Raw genomic sequence first — 19269 nt, 5'->3', positions numbered from 1 at the left:
TCATCGTTTATCTGCTATCTCTGATCTAATTTTCTAAAGCAATTGCTAAACAACGCCAAATATATAAAACTAAGACTTAAAAAGTAGACAAGTTAAAAAAAAGACCTTCTAGATGCAGAAGAATTTGAGGGATCAACCACCGGCGGCTTCTCTTCCTTCGATTTGGTAGCCGATCGCAGCGGATACCGTAGCTTTGATCTCGTTGAATTCGCTGTAACATTCCGATAAAACAAAACAAAATTAAAGAAAAAAACACAAAAAAATGTGATCGAATAGAATATCAAATTTCAAATTTAATAATCGATACCGCTAATTGCCGCAGGTTCCTCTCTTATGGACTCTGCCATGGATTTACTCTACTTTAATAATAGCTTGTTTTTAGCTTTCTCTTAAAGACTGTGATCGTTTTGAAGACAAATAGAGAACAGGCGACAGAGAGGATTTATAAGGAGAGAGGCCTGCTATTCACCCTTTTTATTATTAAAATCTAGAAATGAAAAATGCAATGTTACTGTTACTGCTGTTCTTTTGCCGTTTGTCATCCGAGCGGGAAACTTTAGGAACCGTCTCATCCTCGGCCAAACTCAAATATTCTTTATTTCACAAAATTCAACCTACTTTCCCTCCGCGCTATCAAATCGTGTACTCTCTCATCTATGATGACACGTCACCAGATCGCTGACGTGTGATGAATGTACCGGTTATTATCTTATTTTCCAGTTTTAAACGCGGTTTTGGACGGTGGGATTAGTTTTTCCAGTTAGTGAGATGGAGAACGGCCAGTGTCCATAATTGAATGGATCTTTGAACGAATAGGCGCTTCATGGGGCCTACTTATGACCTTTAAAACGCTCGTTTATTTGAATTTCGAATTTCAAATCCCAAGCTGTTGAAACTGCTTTACGGTTAAGATGGGGCTGGAATGATGGAATCAGTTTCTCTTTTAGTCGTTGCTTGGGCCCTTGGGTGAGCACAATCACGCATCCGGTTGCAACTAGCACATGGGCCACTGAGTATAAAGCTAGAATTGGCCCGAATGAGATTAGATATTTGGGCTCAATCCTTGGAACGGTTGAATTTTTGTTTTTAATTTGTTACAATGATACAATCTATAGGTATGTATATTCTAAAATCTATTAGGACTCTCGCTATAGATATTTTTTTTTTGAATTGATATTTTATCAGATATTTACATCATGATAACAATTATTGATATTTACAATCAGATAAATAATTGAGATTACAAATTTATATTAAATTATATGAAGAATTTGCCCAGACAAATAATCCTCATAAATATTCGAGAGATATATATCTCCACTCGCATTTCGCAAGGGAGAAATACTACAAATTGACTCCACTTAATCATATTTAATTGAGGGAAAATTGAATTCATGAGGATTTGAGCCGCTGCTCTCACAATTTGCCAAAGGTCGAGTGGCCTCAATATAAATACTTTAGTATTAAGTTTATATCTCTACTAAGCATTAAGTTGGGAATCAGATAAATATATTCTTCTTTCAAGGAATGAGCCCCGTGAGACACAAAGTAAAGCGCTGATTATGTGCAGGGGATGAGTACCATTGAGCAACAAATCTAATCACTCAAATGATTGAATTATGACACAAGCTTCTTTTTTTTAAAAAAATAAAAATAAAACGAATGTTACCTTACAAATTAGGTGTCCAACCAACTTTTAGGTTAAACCGTCAAAGTCCTATAGTCCATATGGATTTCTAATCCCAAACAGATTATGTATGCTAATGCAATTAGTAAAAATTCTAACTCATTGTCCCACAAGAAGAACCAAACCCTTGCTCTCACGTGATAAAAGGGTATTGAACATCCAATCTCTTCATGATGAGTGAAGCAATGAAAACCACAATGTTATTTAAAAAAAAAAATTTATTATGGTGCTTTTACTTCTCCAAAATTGGAATGGGCTCAAATTATATTGGCTGAAATAAGAATGAGTAATGCAAATTAAAATAAATTATTTATAAGAGCTGCATGAATTAAAATCGAAATAAATTGTATTTCCATTAATATATTTATTTAATTTTGTAATTGAAATTGATTGTTACAGGTTATTAAAATGTTCATACTTATAATTTTATATTTGTGCATTTACGAAATAAAAAGTAAATATTTTTACTATAAATATTATTACCATTGTCATTATTACAACTATTATTATAATAATAATAATATAATAAAATAATGACAATTGTTATTATAGTATTAACTATTATAATAATAATAATTACTATGATTATAATTATAGTAGTAGTAGTAGTATAATATTTTAGTAGTTGTTGTTGCTATTGTTATTATTATTATTTAAATGAGGTAAAAAAGAAATTTTTAACTTTTTTAACAATAAAAATATCAATTCATCCGCATTCCCTCATTCTCATTTTTACCTCTTCATGTAAATGAGATTCTCATTCATCATTATTAAATTTACGAGTCCCATTGAAAATCTATTTTCATTCTTTTTTATTTTTAATAAGTAAGCATTATCAATGTGAAATCTTGCTCTTTATTCCAAGCAGTAAACATACAATTAATTCTTTTTTTTAAAATTAACTGTGTTTTATTGGGAATAATATCCTAATTAAATAATAATAAGAAACTATAGGTTAGGTGAGAAATTTATCTATCACTCTATAAAACTTAAAAAGCATTGGCTCTTATAATTAATTTGCCACCATCTTCTTAGAATTTGATTAGTTGATTGCTCGTACATTCAATCCATCAATGACATGTGATATGGATAGTTGTTTAATCAGAGAAGTTTAGCAAAATTATTAATCAGAAAGGTTTACATCATTTTCATCTATTTATATCGCTTTAAAATCATTAGATGAAGTTTAGAAACTGACATGAATGAGTTACTACCATAGCAATGCCTCAAACTAGTAATGATATTATCAAATCGATTCCTTTATTCCAATTTTTTTTTGCTATTTTCAAAAGAGATAATGATACTGAGGCAGATGAACCCTCGACGGGACTCGACTAGCTTACAGAATCTGTAAGCTACAGACTGCAGCATCAGCCGTTGGATGTGGAGTGAAAAATTAAAAAATAGAAAATGGGATGGTGGGATGATGGGAGATGTTGGGTACAGAATCTGTACCGTAGGCAGGTCCCCCTCGACGAAGATCACGATGACCGGGTTCGATCGAACCCATGGGGAAGTTTGACAGCGGTCTTTTTACTTTTGTTTTGTCTGACAGCAGCAGTCGCTCTAGCGTATCACTTGCTCACTACCAAATAAAATCCTCCAGTTCCACGCGCTAAAGTAACCGTTGTCCGTGACATTACCGCCAAAATCAATGGCCACAGTTCCCCACGCTCCACGGTCGCACGCTGCCATTTGATTTCTGGTGAGAGGGTATAATTGTAAGTTCCATATGCGTCAGCTTAAAATAAAGAACCGGGACACTTGTACTCGAAGTAACTGCCTATGGGACACCTGACACCACCCTCTTTAACTCAACAGCTTTTATTCCATGCACTCGTCCTCACGAAAATTATTCTTTTTAACCAATCAGTCATCGCAAGAATAAACATATCAACAGAGTATGTCAATGTAGTGGCAGATAATAATTCCTGGCATCTTTTGACCATGAACCCTCACACAGGAGAACGAAACTTTATATTTTCTCTAAAATTTTCAAATTCAGGCAATTTTTTGCTCTACCAGTGCACAGTACGCATAGCAAGCAAAGCAAAGCAGGGAAAAAATCGAAGAAACTTTATTTCACATTTCCTTGATTTGCAAGCTCACTGTCTCGCTCACGCACTCACTCATGGTACATTTTCTTTGCTTCCACTATAAAACTTCATTTGTATCTCTTCTTCTGAAACTTGAACCGATTTATGTATATTTTTTTCAATATTTGTATTTGTGGAAATTTCTGTTCATGTTTCTGATAATTTGATTTTTGAGCACAGGAATGGTAGATTTGGAGGTTAGAGGAGTCACATTTGTCAGGTAAATTTCAGATCTAGTGTAAATCCGATCGATACGTGATAATTTTGTGCTTTAATTCATTATTTGCTGTTGTTTCTACTGTAGCATTTGCTGCTTCTCTTGTTTGTTCCAGATCACGAAGTTAGCGTTCTAAGATGTCCAATTACTGCTGGAATTATGAGATTGTTTTTCACTTCCATTGCTTATTTGTTGTTCGTTAAGATTTTGTTCTGGAATCGATTAGATCACTGTGTTTTGCAAAATGACTTGAACAAGTCCAGTAATGTTGCCACACTGACGCAAATAGTCAGCATTCAGGATAAATGCACTCTAGGTCTTATGTCAGATTATGTAATTATGTAGCCGTCAAAATAGTTTTCGTTGCCTAGGAAATATTACATGAACAAAAATGACTCCAGTGCATCCTTTTAAGTTTAGAAAGAGTAAAGAATGCTGTACTTGTAAATGGTCCAGGTGCTCAAGTCGAATTTTGTTTCCCTGTACTGCTTGGTATAATTCTGGTCTTACAATTTCATTTTTTATTTTATTTTCAATTATTCCTGATGTATAAATATTATACAAACTGCTATCTCATGGAATGCCGGGATTCAGGTTTGTGCAATTACAACCTCTGGTTTTCCGGCAATGGGAAAGTCACCAGCAAAATGGATCAAGACTGTACTCTTTGGCAAGAAGTCATCTAAGTCTAATGCTTTCAAAGGGAGGGAGGTAATACTAAGCTGTAAATAATGTTTGATAGATTGATAGATTCTCAGATGTTGTTCTAGATTATCTATACGTCAGTTGAAAATCGCCACATCATCATATTATTGGCATGGAATTTTTGGTGCCAACATCACAGATTCACAGTACTATACTTTGATGGCAGGAAGTTTGTGTTCCTCCTGAATTCTGAACATTCTAATTTTGATGGGACCTTAACCAAACATGCAGTATTATGCTTTTAAGATACAATAAGTTTTAACTTCAGTCATAGATTTTAAGAATTTTAGAATAACCACTAGATTTTGTGACCACACCTCTATCTTATGTACAATGTTGCATATGTTTGTTGGCTTTGAAGCTATTGGTTTGATAAAACTATTGTATTTATTATATCGTATTAGACATTGGCTTTCTTGCAGGTACGTTATATATATACACATATATATCAATAAGTCACGGTATTATTGTTTTGTTGCCAGCACATCATCTTTTAACTTTGACCATATGATTTTTTTGCAGAAAGTTGCGAATGAAAAGGAGGCTTTAGTTGCTGTCAAGGCATCGGAACCTGATGCTGCTCTGGATCCTCCCTCGGATTCACATCCAACCCGCAATACCATTCATAGAGATGAAAGAAGGTTAACAGAAGACAAAGAATCTGTTGACTTATCATTGCAAGGTAGTCAAGTTACAGATTCTCAGAATCTCACACTCCAAGATGCGTCATATGATCCTGAGAAAATTAGGCAAGAGAAAGCAGCAACGAAAGCTCAGGCTGTTTTCAGAGGTTACTTGGTAATCTTCTCTTTTGTGGATAACTTCTGGGATACATGTCACATTCCTGGATGCATGCGATTCTGTCTTTATCAACTGAACACACCATTGAAAATATATATTTTAGGCCTTTTGCAATTGTTTCTTTCTCCATAGTTATATTGTATTTTTGATACCTCACACTAATACTAACTTTTGATGTGAAGGCTCGGCGAGCATTTCGGGCCCTTAAAGGCATAATAAGGTTGCAGGCTCTTATTCGTGGACATTTAGTAAGAAGACAAGCAGTTGCTACCCTAGGCGCTATGCTGGGGCTTGTCAAGTTACAGGCACTTGTTCGCGGTAGAAAGGTCAGACATTCTGATATTGGACTTGAAGTGGGGAAAACTTGCACTCCATTGAAGCTTTTGGTAATTTCTTGAGAGCTCATCTAATAGGGATTTAACTGCTCATCTTTTTATTTATTTATTTTAAAGAACAGATTCTTTCCATGAAGATTCATCTTTTAAATATATTTCACTGATCTCACTGTTAATACATACTGTTGAATGTGGAAATACTGTCGTTTATTGTTCAATAGTAAAGGTCTCGCATGGAGAGGCTTGATTACTTGTCTTGCTTTGATTCCATGAACAATGCGGAATAGAGCATGTCACGAACTTCCACCTAAAGCTCAGGTGGGGTGCATTGGTGTCAGAGTGAACCTTTTTGATGGTTAAACATTGAATGGTTGTCCTTGCAGCGACTATGTACTTGTACAAATCAATATATACCTTCTTACTTTTCATCCATTCCACTCATTTAGGATACGTGCACCACTTTATGTAGACAACCTTCATCTATAAATATATGGATAGGTTATTTATACATTCCAGACATTACTAAACTGCCTGAATTTCTACATGCCTGGTTCACTTCTAATTAATTTCATTTTTCTTTTAACTGCTCTGTCCTTCAGCAGGGGAAGCCTTTGGATCCTATTGAACTTAATTTGTCTACACGAATATCGAAGCTCTCAGGAAGTGCTTTTATCTCTAAGGTATTCTCAGCAGTATCATGCCCATTTGTGTGGTTATGATTTTTCCCTTTAATGGATTGAGCTTTATGTTCATATGTCATATTATTTACAACGAATGTGCATGGCAGAGCCTGTGGTATCAAAAGCATTAAGTTCTAATTTGAATATGGCACCCATTGTATTTGCCAGAGGCCTCCAATTTAACTAATAATCTGCTGGCAAATATGGCAGGATGTAGTTGCAATTTTTCTTTTTGATCTACAGCCTTCTTGGTTTATTTTTGTATGTGGGGTAAGTGACTTTTCGTTTTTTTACTTTAGCTTCTTGCTTCATCACCCACTGTGTTGTCTTTGCACCTGCAATATGATCCTGTGGAACCAAATTCAGTCTCAAACTGGTTAGAACGCTGGTCAGCATTTCACATCTGGAAACCAGCTCCCCAACCAAAGAAAGTGTCAGACTCAAAATCTCAGAAGAAGCATGTTAGTGCTCAAACCCTAGAAGCTGAAACAGGCCGACCAAAACGAAGTGTTCGCAGGAACCCTGCTGCCAATGCAGACAGTATCTCAGTGCACTCAACCCCTGAATTTGAGAGATCCAAACGTAGTCTGAAGAAAGTTTCAAGCCATCCAGCAGATCCAGTGCACGAAAATCCACAAAGTGAACTTGAAAAGGTTAAGCGTAGCCTGAGAAAGGTTCATAATCCTCTAGTAGAAAATTCTGCACCTGTCCAGTCAGAAATTGAAATTGAGAAACCAAACCACAGTTTGGAAAAGTTGCCAACAAGCTTTGTATGTCATGAAGGTTTGGAACGGAGCTTGAGCAATTCAGGTGAGAAGATGAAGAAAGAGACAACTTTGACACCATCTGAACTACCCGATGTAGAAACCACTCCAGACCTAGTCGAAATGAATGAGATGTCTGATGTACCACCTGGTGATCTAGCCGCAGATGAGTCAAAACCTTGGATGGAGAGTGGTGGTAAAGACGAGACTATTCCCATGACAAATGGTAATTTTGAACCAAAGGAGGATTCAACAAACAATGAGAATAATAAATCTAGCAGGAAAGCTGCTGTTCTGACAAAGCAAGAACATGCAGAGAATGGGCTGCAGAGCAGTCCGTCACTGCCAAGCTATATGGCTGCAACTGAATCTGCAAAGGCTAAGCTAAGACTACAAGGCTCCCCAAGATCTAGCCAAGATAGTGCCGAGAAAAATAGTGGCACCCGGCGTCATTCACTGCCATCTTCAACCAATAGTAAAATCAGCTCACAGTCACCAAGGACACAGAGAGTTGTCCATGCCGGTGGCAAAAATAAGGGTGACAAAAATCATTTCTCATCCAGAGAAGGAAATGGTATGAAATCTTGGCTCTCTTTAAAATCATCTCTTCTTTTACTTGCAGTATGGCACTTATTCATATAACCATAGTGTAAATGTGAAGATCATTTGTCCATTTTTTATTTTTTATTTTTTTAAATTAACAATTATTAACTGTATAATCAAAGCATCAAACTGTTTTTCTTCTTCTCAGTTAGTGTTAATTGTTTGATATTTGCAGCAAAAGTAACCCAAGCAGAGTGGAGAAGATGATTTGGTGGAATCGGGAGTTGGTTCAAGGATGTCTAAATTTATCTGGAGTCTTTTGTCATGTATCTGTGGTGTAAGATAATGTTTATCAACTGAAACTGAAGTCTAGATTTGGAGGTGTGTGCTTTACAAATTTTCTGTGTTGGGGGTGTTTCTGATTTAATGTAGTACATCGTCATCATAGGTTTCGGAAGTTTTGCTCTTCTGCAGCTATACATTAACATCTGGTTGGGTGACTTGATATCTGTTGTTCATAGTTTGATTGTAAAGTACTCCCAATTTAAATTTCATCGATGTTCTTTGTTACCCCATAATTGTAGTTTCGCTGTTATTCCGTCTGTGATTTATGCGGTGCCTTAAAATAGCTCCATGCATTTTTATTTTTTTTGGCCTCATCGGCTTGACTTTAAATTAAAGCACTTCCATTTGTTGGGTGGTCTTGAACCTCTCTCAACTCCAGAAAAGTTAGGTAGTTGTGGCTCTTTCTCACGCATAAGGCCGGTGTTGGGTGTCTTGGGTCTCAATTAACCCATATCCCAAGATCTAGCTCAAGGGATAGTGTTAATATTCACACATATAAATGAGACCACCAGACTTCTCCGCAACCGCTAATGTGATAATCGTAAAACTATTTGTGTTGCGTTCGGGAAAAACAAAAAAAAACAAAAATTCTGTCAATCTTAACATCAAAATGAAATTAACCGGGTAAAATGCTAAAATTAACAAAACAATAATGTAAGTTAATTGTCCTTGAGCTTAAAACTGCCGGCGCCGATCCGACTGGGGTCAATTACAATTCTTTGAACTTGTGCGACGCTAGAATGTATTGCATGATCAGAAGAATGCCCCTCAATGCATAGTCCACCAGATTCATCTGCCTCGCAGTACACTTCAGCCTCTAGGATTTTCGGCGGATTCTGTTCCTGGAATTGCAATAAACTTTGCTCCCATGGGTATCTGCATTATCATTTTACAAAGACAACATGAAATAGATCAAAATCGTCAATGCGATCAAGATATATTTATAAGAAAAACAGGTTGCACTTACCCCAACCGAGATTCTGGATTTTATTGTCAAAGAAACAAAATTTCCCCCAGCTGTCGAATCATTTATTTCTGCTTGCATAGCTATGTTCAAGAAAAACTATTTCTAGAGCTTTAAGGTTAAGTTGAACATCTGCTATCCTTTAAAAAATATCACTATTAGTAAGTGGGGTCCGTCTACGGTGCAACGGTGATACGGTATCACCGTTGTATCCAGCCGTTGGATCCATGTGGATGAATGGATCCAGTAGGATCCAACGGCTGGGTGCAACGGTGATCGTAGCTTTCTCCTAGTAAGTGATATGAGATAGCCATTTTGCATGTAAAAATGCATTAATTTAGGTTCATGTGAAAGACTGAAGTGAATTCCAAATGATCTTGCATAAAACCCAAACTCTTTAGGCAACGTATGTAGTCTTTGTAATAAAAGTTTTTTGGTGTACTTAAATTTACTAATAAGTCTCTTACACACTTATCATAAGTTTATAATAATAAATTGAAACACATAAAGTACAATTGTATATAATAAGATAAAACAAAAACATAAACTCGAGGCCTGTAAAGATCGGTTGGATTTGGTGTGTTTGCAAATGAAACTGGAAGCAAATTTATTAAAATTGGAATATGCACCAAGATAGTTCTTGTAGAAAGAGCCTTTATCGTGACAACACTTCTCATCTATTACCTGTGCCATTATGCACAAGGCCTGAATTCTTAACTACTTTTTTAACGTGGGATTTGCCACTTTTCCCTTCATTTTTTACAAACCAACAAGTTCTCTTTGAGATCCAATTTATCATTCATCCAAAGCATCAATTTGAACATTCTATGGTTAGTTGTGAAAAGCTCACAAAGAAGGCTCTGACTCATCTATGTACGTATATTATTTTCAATATTCATCATGCTCAAAATATCTATTTTATGCTATTTTTTCTAACATATACCAATTCCATTTCTGTGTTTTGCAGCTTGGAGAAGAAGTTCTGTTCAATAATAAGCTAATCAAATTGTTTGCTAATGTAACATAAATGAAGTAGAAATGTGAGAAATGCCAAAACTTGAAAACAATTTACTCATTCATACATGTCAAAAGAACTGCTTCTGGGAAGGAATCTTTCTGCCAGGATTATTCGCCATAATCCCTCCAACAATCTTTGCTTCCCGGCCCCGGATCACAAGAAATCATAGCAGGGTCTCTTAGTAACGAATGAATTTACTTCACAAGGTGTTATAGGTAGTGAAATGATTGCTTTTGGATCAGTAATGGCATCGGTATACGTATTACTATTACGCTTGTCATCATTATTTTCAGAATTGTCAGTGGCCTTTTCGCTGCAAACTAGATGAGGATGAAGCAAAAAGAAGAGAAAATTGCGTCAACGCTGCACGCTTGTGTCTCCATGCAAGTATAAAGTTTTTCTTGAATAATGCATTGAATTGTTGTAGCAGTAGAGGAAATCCTCTCTGCAAATTCCTCCTTTTGCAAGTTTTTGATAATGGTGATTTACGAATTTTGTAGGATCTGAATGCTGAAGTTAGGTGCGCATCCGCCGGAGTTAAGAAGACGAGAAAGACTTAGATGGCACGGTCACATTTTACTATTTATGACACATGCCTGATTCATTTTGTTTGGTACTTTCGTAATTTGAGTAGAATTGTTGGTATCTTAGTTCCAAATCCATTCTCTTCCAACCATACAAACGCCAGCTGAAAGTAAATTTGATTGTTATAAAGGAGTTATTCTATGTTACCTATTTTAAAGTGTATTGGCTTGACATAATTATACGCAAAATCAAAGAAATAAATCAAATTTCTTCAAAGAAAAAATTGTAAAGGCAACTCTCACTGTTTTATTGGTAGCATTACAGAAAAAAGAACTAAAATTTTCACATTGATATACAAATACATCCTTTAGAATTACAAAAATCCTGTAAACAACCTTGGTATTCCAGTAAAATATTAGTAATACGTGTAAAGCTACTAACTGGTGTTAGTCACCAATCTGATTGGGATCGATGACAATTCCATGAACTGGTCCTGTCTGGCCGAACAAATTTCCACGGGAAGTCGAAGCTGAAGAAGCATCTAGTTCGACATGAGGGGGTATTGGTTTTTCAGGAGAGTGGCCGGAAATGCAGAGAGCACCAGTATCATCTTGCTCCCAGTATACTTCAACCATAATGCCTCTAGGATTCTCTGCAGATTCCATTCCAGGAATCCCCACAAACCTTGCTCCTGGAGGTATCTGCATTGTCATTTCAAGAAAGGAACAGGAAAAATAATCAAAATCTTGACAACTCATGACACAGAAGATTGGCAACGTGAAATAGATCTGACTTACCTCAACTGATGCCCCGGATGTCAAGTTTAGAGTGACCAACCTTCCTTCAGCAGCAGCAGTTTCTAGTTCTGCCTGTTTTGCTATATTCAAGAAAACATCTTCTAGTGTTGTGAGACTTACTTGAATATCTGCTATACCCAATTCTTTTTCTCTATCTTGGAGCTCCACAAAAAATTTCTATTCCAAGGTCATAATGCCAAGAGGAAAAATGAATTTAGTGGAAATAATGTCAAAATCATATATATTCAAAAGCTGATGTGCAAAATCGAAGAGTAAGAATAAGATTGTGAGAAATGCTTACTTTCAAAATCGCCTCTCTATCATGGGGAATGACATATGTCAGGAATGCTTTATTCTCCTCTTTTGGTAACACATCTAAATGCTGCCAACATATAACCCAAGTCAGATGCCAACTCTACAAATTTGAAGAAAATTTTAGATTTCCAACTTATGCAACATACAGTTTCAAAGAACTGCTTCACTGCATCATGATGAGGACTTGCAACTTCATGATCTCCATTAAGAGGACTTTGTCCATTATTGCTTCCGGTGAAATTAACAGTAACAATGAAACCAGTACCAAACTTTGACTTTAATCTGATTGAGGTTCCAATACAGCGGAGTCTGCCCTTTGCCATTATAGCTATGCGGTCACTAAGAATGTCAGCTTCTTCCATTGAGTGTGTCGTCAGGATAATGGCACGACCTTTCTTTGCATCTTGTATTATATCCCAAACATGCCTCCTCGTAATGGGATCCATTCCAGTAGTCTGCATTTAAAAACATCTAAAAGTAAGAAAACAATGCAGTACACACAAACATATGCAAGGGGAAAATTATTCTAATCTGCTATCAGCTTACCGGTTCATCCAGAATGACCAACTTTGGATCACCAATAAGAGCTATGGCAACACTAAGGCGACGCTTCATTCCTCCACTGTAGCTCCCAGCTCTCACTTTGGCGGCCTTAGAGAGTCTAACTTCTGCTAAAGACTTTTCAGCAACCTGCATTTCAGGAGAAACATTTGTAAAGTGATAGTGCAAAGAGTCGATATATTCAAGAAAGCTCATTGAGAAGGTTAATATCTTCAAGAAAAGCTGCAGTTAAAAGTGGTTAGCATTGCAAACAAATGTCAAGAATCTTCAATTATGGTGACTAAGAAAGTACTTTTTTGCTTAGCACATACCGATTTTATTGAATCCAGAGGTAGACCTTTAATATTAGCGAACAAATGGAGGTGCTCTTCACCCGATAATGCATCCCAAAGAATATTGAACTATGAGGAAAAACATAATTTAAATGAAGGTTATTTCAGTATTCTATTTGAGAAGTTATGAATGGTGAAAGACATGCCGCTTATTGTTGGAAATGAGCACTCTCATAGATAGGAAAAGAGAGTCACCTGGGGACAAACCCCGATAGACTTTTGAATGTTTGTCATGCTGACAGAGCTTCGAATGGAAAATCCATAAATCAGTGCTGATAACATATCATATCATAATGTTAATATGCCTCATAATTTCATCTTTAATCCCAACAAAAATGGGACTGACAAAAAACAAACACAAAGTCAAAGAAGATTGTTACCATCTCCACCAGTCACGGGTGTTATGCCAGTCAAACAACTGATTGTTGTAGTTTTTCCAGCACCATTGGGTCCAAGGAGACAAAATAATTGATCCTTTGCGATGTTCACCCATAACCCCTGAAAGATAATTTGTCAACTTTTGCCTTATATTGTCATTCGATGATGAGCCTCAATCAAACTAAAAGAAAATTTGATCATGAAATCATCTAAAAAAGAAACATATGTAGTGTCATTCCAAGCACCTAATGGGACTCAATTCTACAGGAAGACCGCTTATTGCTCAACAATTAGATGAACTAAATCTTTAGTTCAGGGAATGAATATCTGGACAAACGCATGGGTAAAAAACTAAAGCAAGCGCATTTAATAAATATTTTGATAAAGTCATTTTCAGAATAATCTCCTACGCAGGAGCCATATAGCAAGGATAGCTTCTTCCTTCTAGCTTTTCAACCTTGCTTAAAATACATAACTGAAAGAGATTTTTACCTTAATGGCATGATAAGGTGACGTCTTTTGGCATTTACAGCAGCACCCAATTTTCCTAGTCCCAGGAAATGTCTTTACAAGGCCACGTATTTGAACTGCCACATTTGGGTCAGGTATACTTTCCCTAATCTGTTGCTTAACCATGTTTTCTTCTTCCAAAACATCTTCATCATCAGGAGTAATATGTTCCATTGGCGGGACTGAACCTACACAACTACAAATGCTTCCCTCTGTGAATAGAAAGGGAGAAAAGAATCTGTCATATATATGAGCCAACTTTAACCAGAAAAGTAAATGTCGGGCAAAAGAGAACTAACACTCTCACATTAAATTTCAAACTCAGTTACCTTCTGTCTTGTTTCCACCTTTCCCTGTCCAATACCCAGGCTTCAAAAAGTAAAATGTTGATTTCCTCACACCAGCAGCATTTGGAATTATATTATCCAAGTAGATAGCCAAAATAAACCAGACAAAGAATGTTGCCACAAGCCATATGTAGATATCATTCTGTCAAGAACATGAAAAGACACAAATATTGAGGTAAGGACACTTACTCAGACCAGTTTAAAGTGAAAAGATAAAAATACAAACAAACAGAGGACAAGAGTTTAAGAAAGAAGCAAAGAAAAGCTATCACATATTTTAGGGTTTTGGTCTTTAAAGTAGTTGCATACAATTGTTATCACACACTCCGTATCATTTGGTGCACACTCTGCACGTCTACTCCAGCTAATCCCAATATCTTGAGGCGTTTCAGTTGCATCAGAAAGCAGCTGTAGGGCTTCTGCAAGAAGATTAGGGGGGAACAAGGACCATATGGTTCGATACGTATTAGAAAACTGGTCACTGTAGGGGAATCCAAATGCTGTAACAAGCTGCAATGACAAAGAAAATTCTATAAGCGCAATGGAACATATAACTCCTTTTTGAGAAATTCAGCAGGGAACTTGCCTGAGTCAAAAAGCCAACTATAAATACAGAGAAACCAATTGTCGTGGATGATGACGACTTGCTAATGAAGGCTGAAAACATGAAGGCGAAGCCAGTCTAGCACCAAGAGTCAGTAAGAATCAGATCAAGATGGAACATATTTAGCTTATGTTTGCTTGGTTTCTCCAACATTAAAGCAAAAGTCTGTAAAATATCATGAGGATTGCTTAGAAATGTGCTTACCATATTGAGTTCAAAAAGGAAGAACAAGAGGAACAGGACAGAAAAACTATTATTCAAGAAAAAATCAAACTGAAACATCATTCCAAAAATGACTATGAAGAGCGATGAAAGAAGGACAAGGGTTCCCTCCCATGTTAGCCATGATAACCAATAGGCAGAATCATAAAGGCCCATCATAGTCATCACCTGTTGGAGAACAAGAGAGATCACATTGGAAACATGAATAATTTTGCACGGGATCAGTAGTACTTGTGCAGATCGAACTTTCAGACAATAGAACTTGAATACCTGACGAAGTTTGAGCTCTTTCTCTGTGACCAAAGAACTGATTTGGAACACGAAACCAAACATTGCAACTGCAAGGAAGAACGTTGGTCCAATTCTAGCCACTGCAGAGAAAATCTCCCCTGGTGGGTGGGCAAATTCCTTGAGCCCCACAACCCAGCTAAAGTTTGGATCTGCAGATGTGAGAATCACAAAGTAGTATACTTAAGTGAAATGGAAAAAAGGGCGACCTCCTTCAATTTATACACTTCTGTGAAGAGTATAAAACATAAATACCAATAGTATACCTCCAACCAAAGACCTAGCAATTTCACGCTCCGCAGCAAGCTGAAGTGGGATTTGAAACTTGAATGTAGGATCTTCATAACGCCCCCGCATTTCAATTGGAGTGGAATTAGTCTGTATCCCATAGCTTATAGTGGTAGCATTTCTATCCACAAAATGCAGAGCTCCTGGACACCTCATAGGATTACTATAAAGCCAATCATCCACTTCAGCCGCTGTTCTAAATGACATAACCTACAGAAATGGACAGAGAGAGTAGTTTCAATGGTCCTTCACATCCCATTATTTCTCCTGCAGATCATTTACAATGTTTCCATTTCCCGCACAATGCCCAATCGAAATGAAGTTTTACTGTTATGGTAACAAATAACTTAAATTTATTATAAAAAAAATAGAAATAAAACTCCAACAAAAGTTCCTTCAATTTCCCAGAATATTTTTAGCTTCAGCCAAGAAAATAAATCACAAAAACATAATAAATCAGCTAGTAAAGCTCACCGATCCTTTCTCTCACATAACAAACGAAACACGAGAAACTAACAATAAAGAACTCATATTTTTAGCTTTACACTTATAATTTCCGCTTCCCCTTCGACCCAGACCAATAAATAAAATTAAATTAGGAATAAATTTAAGATTACTGAAGAAAGTACCTTGCTTGAAGGAATAGCTCTGCCAGGATTATTGCGCATGATGGAGCTAACAATGCGCTGCACTTTGAGGCTGTCATTGCCGCTCCACAGAAAGTCAAAACAAGGCGACTTAATGTAGAACTTATCTTCACAAGGAGGAATAGGCGGCGAGACCAAAGGCCGAGGATCAAGAACAGTCTTGAAGGCAGTGGACACAGACAAGCGAGCCTCTATGGCTTCTTGAATGCAGTATATTAACAAGATGAATATTAGCGAAGAAAACAGCTGGACAAATGTAGCTGTCTTGTGTCTCCATGAAAGCAACAAGTTTTTCTTCAATAAGGCCTTGAATTGTTGCAGCAGCAGAAGGAGAGGGAACCCCCTCTGAAAATTCATGGCTTCTTCTACTTCTCGCTTTCTTATTTGGTTGGCATCTGTTAAAAAAGGGCGCGGTTTTGGTGGGTTTTTCTCTTTTCAGTTTTCTGGTAAGCTTAAAGGATGACTGATTGGGTGGTGAATTTAATTGGTATCGGTTTTTCGTTAATATGACAATCTATTTCTACGTAAAAATGTTGTATATTCAATTAAATTTATGTGTGCGAGGGGAGTCTTAAAATATTATTATATTAAACCTACTTTAAAAATGGAATAAAAATAACACAAAACATAGCTTTGAATATTATTAATCCAATCCTTTTAACGCCTTTATTATTTTTGTTTTATTATCAATTAAAACCTTAATCACCTATTTTGCACCCATCTCCTTTTTTTTTTTTTTCAATAATTTCGAAAGAATAAAAATAATTCTAAAAGAATTGATGCCTTCTTGTGAAATTATATTCTTTGCGTACTGGAGCAAGAAACGAATGAACCTTTGTAGAACTTACTTTCAGTGAAGAGGGCAATTTGGTCAATTAAGTGCCATGGGGTGAAGGGCATATTGGTGATTCTATAACTGGGCAAAAACGAGATTATATCTTGACCTTCGATGGCCTACAATAATAACTTGCAAATTGCAAATGTGAATATATGACTAAGATTTTGCAGTTACTTGCACTTCAGTGCCCCTGCTTTTAGCCATTTGAAGTATCTCCCAAGGTTGATTCTTTTTATGTTCTCACTTCCCTCAATTATTATTATTATTATTATTATTATTATTATTATTATTATTATTATTATTATTATATCATCAAACAAAAGCGATGGCTGTATAAATAATATGAATTACCATTAAAATCAACAATCATGAGGGACCAGTTGAAGCTCTTGTAGTGATCTTTATCATTGCTATTATTATTTTTATAAAAGTAAAAAATAAGAGTGGTTATGTTGAATAGACTACTGAATTGTATATATTATACGTGTATTTATTTAAATAAATCCCATATCTTGTAATAATTAAAAAAAAATAAGAGATCACTTAATTAAAAACGTAACACATACGAAATTCAAACAGTCAGATAATTACTGATCAAGAATACTTCGTGGGTGGCTCATGGTTCCTTGCAATTTCCAATGGATTGCAGAATTTTCAATGGATTGCAGTCTTGATAAACTTCTGCTCATTGAAAAGCTTTTATTTATTGGAAAAAAGAAGAAAAAAAATGAAGTGTTGACATTAACGTGTATGAGATCATAAGTTGTAAGACTTTTTCATTTTCTTTTTGCATGCATGACGTGATATATTTTGCTTTGCTTATTGACCAAGGACACAAGAAACGGAGCTACTTTGAAGTTTGAATTAAAAATTAGGAATGAAAATTGGAATTAGGAAGAAGCCAGGGAAAAATACAAACAAATGCTGAAAGAGATGGGATTGGTGCCCCTTCGTGGACGTGGCTCCAATATTTGTTGATATCACTTTCAGTTAATTAATTTTTGGAATTTTTTGAATGCCTACTGCCTGCCTTGAATAATTAAAGCCCTATATTCGTGTTTACACTACGAATTCCCAGATCACACGCATTTGAATATTATTAACGACCCACCAATAGTTTTGAAAATGTGAAAACGTACGTAAATATCATTTGTGTGAGGAATTCGTGTTTGATGGGACTCTTTTTCTTTTCAAATTAATTATTCATTATGTGTCGTGTGATTAAAATATTAATAAGGGTATTTTGAGTTTAGATATTTAAATAATTCCCGTTAAGAATTACGTACGTACTCTAGGATTCTAAATATTTGTTACAAGTCAAAAACTTTGCGACCGCGAGCATGCTCATCACATTTTATTGGAATCTATGGATCTTCATGCGCAAAGGAAATTTCTTAATGCTTCTCTTGGGTTAAAATAATGCCATTTCTTATGCTTTTCAAAATTCATACAGTTTTTTAAATCACGGATTTCACGATTTTTCTATTATTCTTTCCAGGTTCCAAATCAATGCGCGTTGACGCATTGCACGACATTATATGTTTGTATAATTTAACAGCGTCATCGGCCGGTTCCAATGCAAAATCAGTTTGCTATTAGCTAGAGATTTGAAAAATACACTTTATTTTGATCTTCATGTAATCTTGACCTGAACTATTTAAATATATATAGGTGATTAGTGCACCATGAATCTTCGATCACTATTTGGTTTATCAACGTGCTAGCTAGTCACTATAATGGCATCCTATAATACGAACACAATAAGATATTGTATTTTAATTATGCACGAAAAGACATTTCTGGAAAATGCCAAAAGAAATTACATACAACTTCATTTGTTCTATTAGTTTAAGGGAGCCCCTATGTTACAATTAATGTAACATACACACTCAACAACAACCACACAAATAATAGACCCACACAATTTGTGTGGTTGTTGTTGAGTGTGTATGTTACATTAATTGTAACATAGCATTTGCCTTAGTTTAAAGTTTATATCATACCACTAAATACGACATGCAATTTCTAAATTAAAAAATATGAACCCCAAAATACAATTCTCCTGTTGACCTTCGATTAACTTAGACATGAAGAAACTAAATGGAAACCTGTTACAGTCAACAACAATTATTAAAACGAATAGGGTTGTCGCCTTTCAATAATAAGCTTTTCTTAGAAGGAAGGAAGGAAAATAAAATTAAAAAAAAAAAAAAAATCAACGACCATTGACCAATTCTTAGTTTCAGTAAACATGCAACTCTGGGAAACCGTGTGAAGGGTAGTTACGTCATTGAAACAAGGACATTTTCGGTATCTAATTTGTACACAGGCTAACAGCCAAAACTCTAGTCAGTTGACATCTCTTCCTTTACATCTAATCCAATCTCAGTGGCAGTGAGTTTGTTTGTTTCATGACTTTATCGTTTGTTTTAATTAAACCGTTCAAAAATCAACGCGGTAAA

The 19269-nt window shown here is 35.8% G+C and overlaps 3 protein-coding genes across 4 annotated transcripts in view; 1 reads left to right on the top strand and 2 right to left on the bottom strand.

Annotated features, from left to right (window-relative positions):
* LOC18046595 overlaps positions 1-587 on the bottom strand; it is a 2949-nt gene extending 2362 nt beyond the window's left edge. The window contains exons 1-2 of the mRNA XM_006439571.2: positions 308-587; positions 106-211 (exon numbers count right to left, since the gene is read on the bottom strand). Coding sequence (XP_006439634.2) covers positions 106-211; positions 308-347 — 146 coding nt within the window. The 5' untranslated portion in view covers positions 348-587. The remainder of the gene's footprint in view (positions 1-105; positions 212-307) is intronic.
* Positions 588-3720: 3133 nt separating this feature from the next.
* Positions 3721-8448, top strand: LOC18046593 (protein IQ-DOMAIN 31). Of its 2 annotated transcripts, none has more exons than XM_006439568.2 (8): positions 3721-3821; positions 3964-4003; positions 4595-4711; positions 5228-5503; positions 5689-5892; positions 6444-6521; positions 6821-7859; positions 8064-8448. In XM_006439568.2, the coding sequence occupies exons 3-8, from the start codon at positions 4628-4630 to the stop codon at positions 8093-8095; spliced, it is 1713 nt and encodes a 570-aa protein (XP_006439631.1). In that variant the 5' UTR covers positions 3721-3821; positions 3964-4003; positions 4595-4627; the 3' UTR covers positions 8096-8448. The 2 variants fall into 2 exon arrangements, with proteins under 2 accessions (XP_006439631.1, XP_006439632.1); XM_006439569.2 differs by having other exon boundaries at positions 6441-6521.
* A 2472-nt stretch (positions 8449-10920) lies between these two features.
* On the bottom strand, positions 10921-16498 carry LOC18046592 (ABC transporter A family member 2). Its single transcript, XM_006439567.2, has 16 exons — positions 15952-16498; positions 15301-15532; positions 15017-15186; positions 14729-14914; positions 14507-14602; positions 14230-14430; positions 13903-14062; positions 13556-13785; positions 13066-13183; positions 12881-12957; positions 12665-12754; positions 12339-12482; positions 11939-12247; positions 11779-11859; positions 11478-11654; positions 10921-11381 (listed from the first exon to the last, which is right to left on the bottom strand). The coding sequence occupies exons 1-16, from the start codon at positions 16324-16326 to the stop codon at positions 11127-11129; spliced, it is 2901 nt and encodes a 966-aa protein (XP_006439630.1). The 5' UTR covers positions 16327-16498; the 3' UTR covers positions 10921-11126.
* Between the last annotated feature and the right edge of the window lie 2771 nt (positions 16499-19269).

The sequence above is a fragment of the Citrus clementina genome, unplaced genomic scaffold (genome assembly GCF_000493195.1).
Source record: "Citrus clementina cultivar Clemenules unplaced genomic scaffold, Citrus_clementina_v1.0 scaffold_3, whole genome shotgun sequence".
NCBI lineage: Eukaryota > Viridiplantae > Streptophyta > Magnoliopsida > Sapindales > Rutaceae > Citrus > Citrus x clementina.
This window is presented reverse-complemented; position numbering and strand designations above follow the sequence as displayed.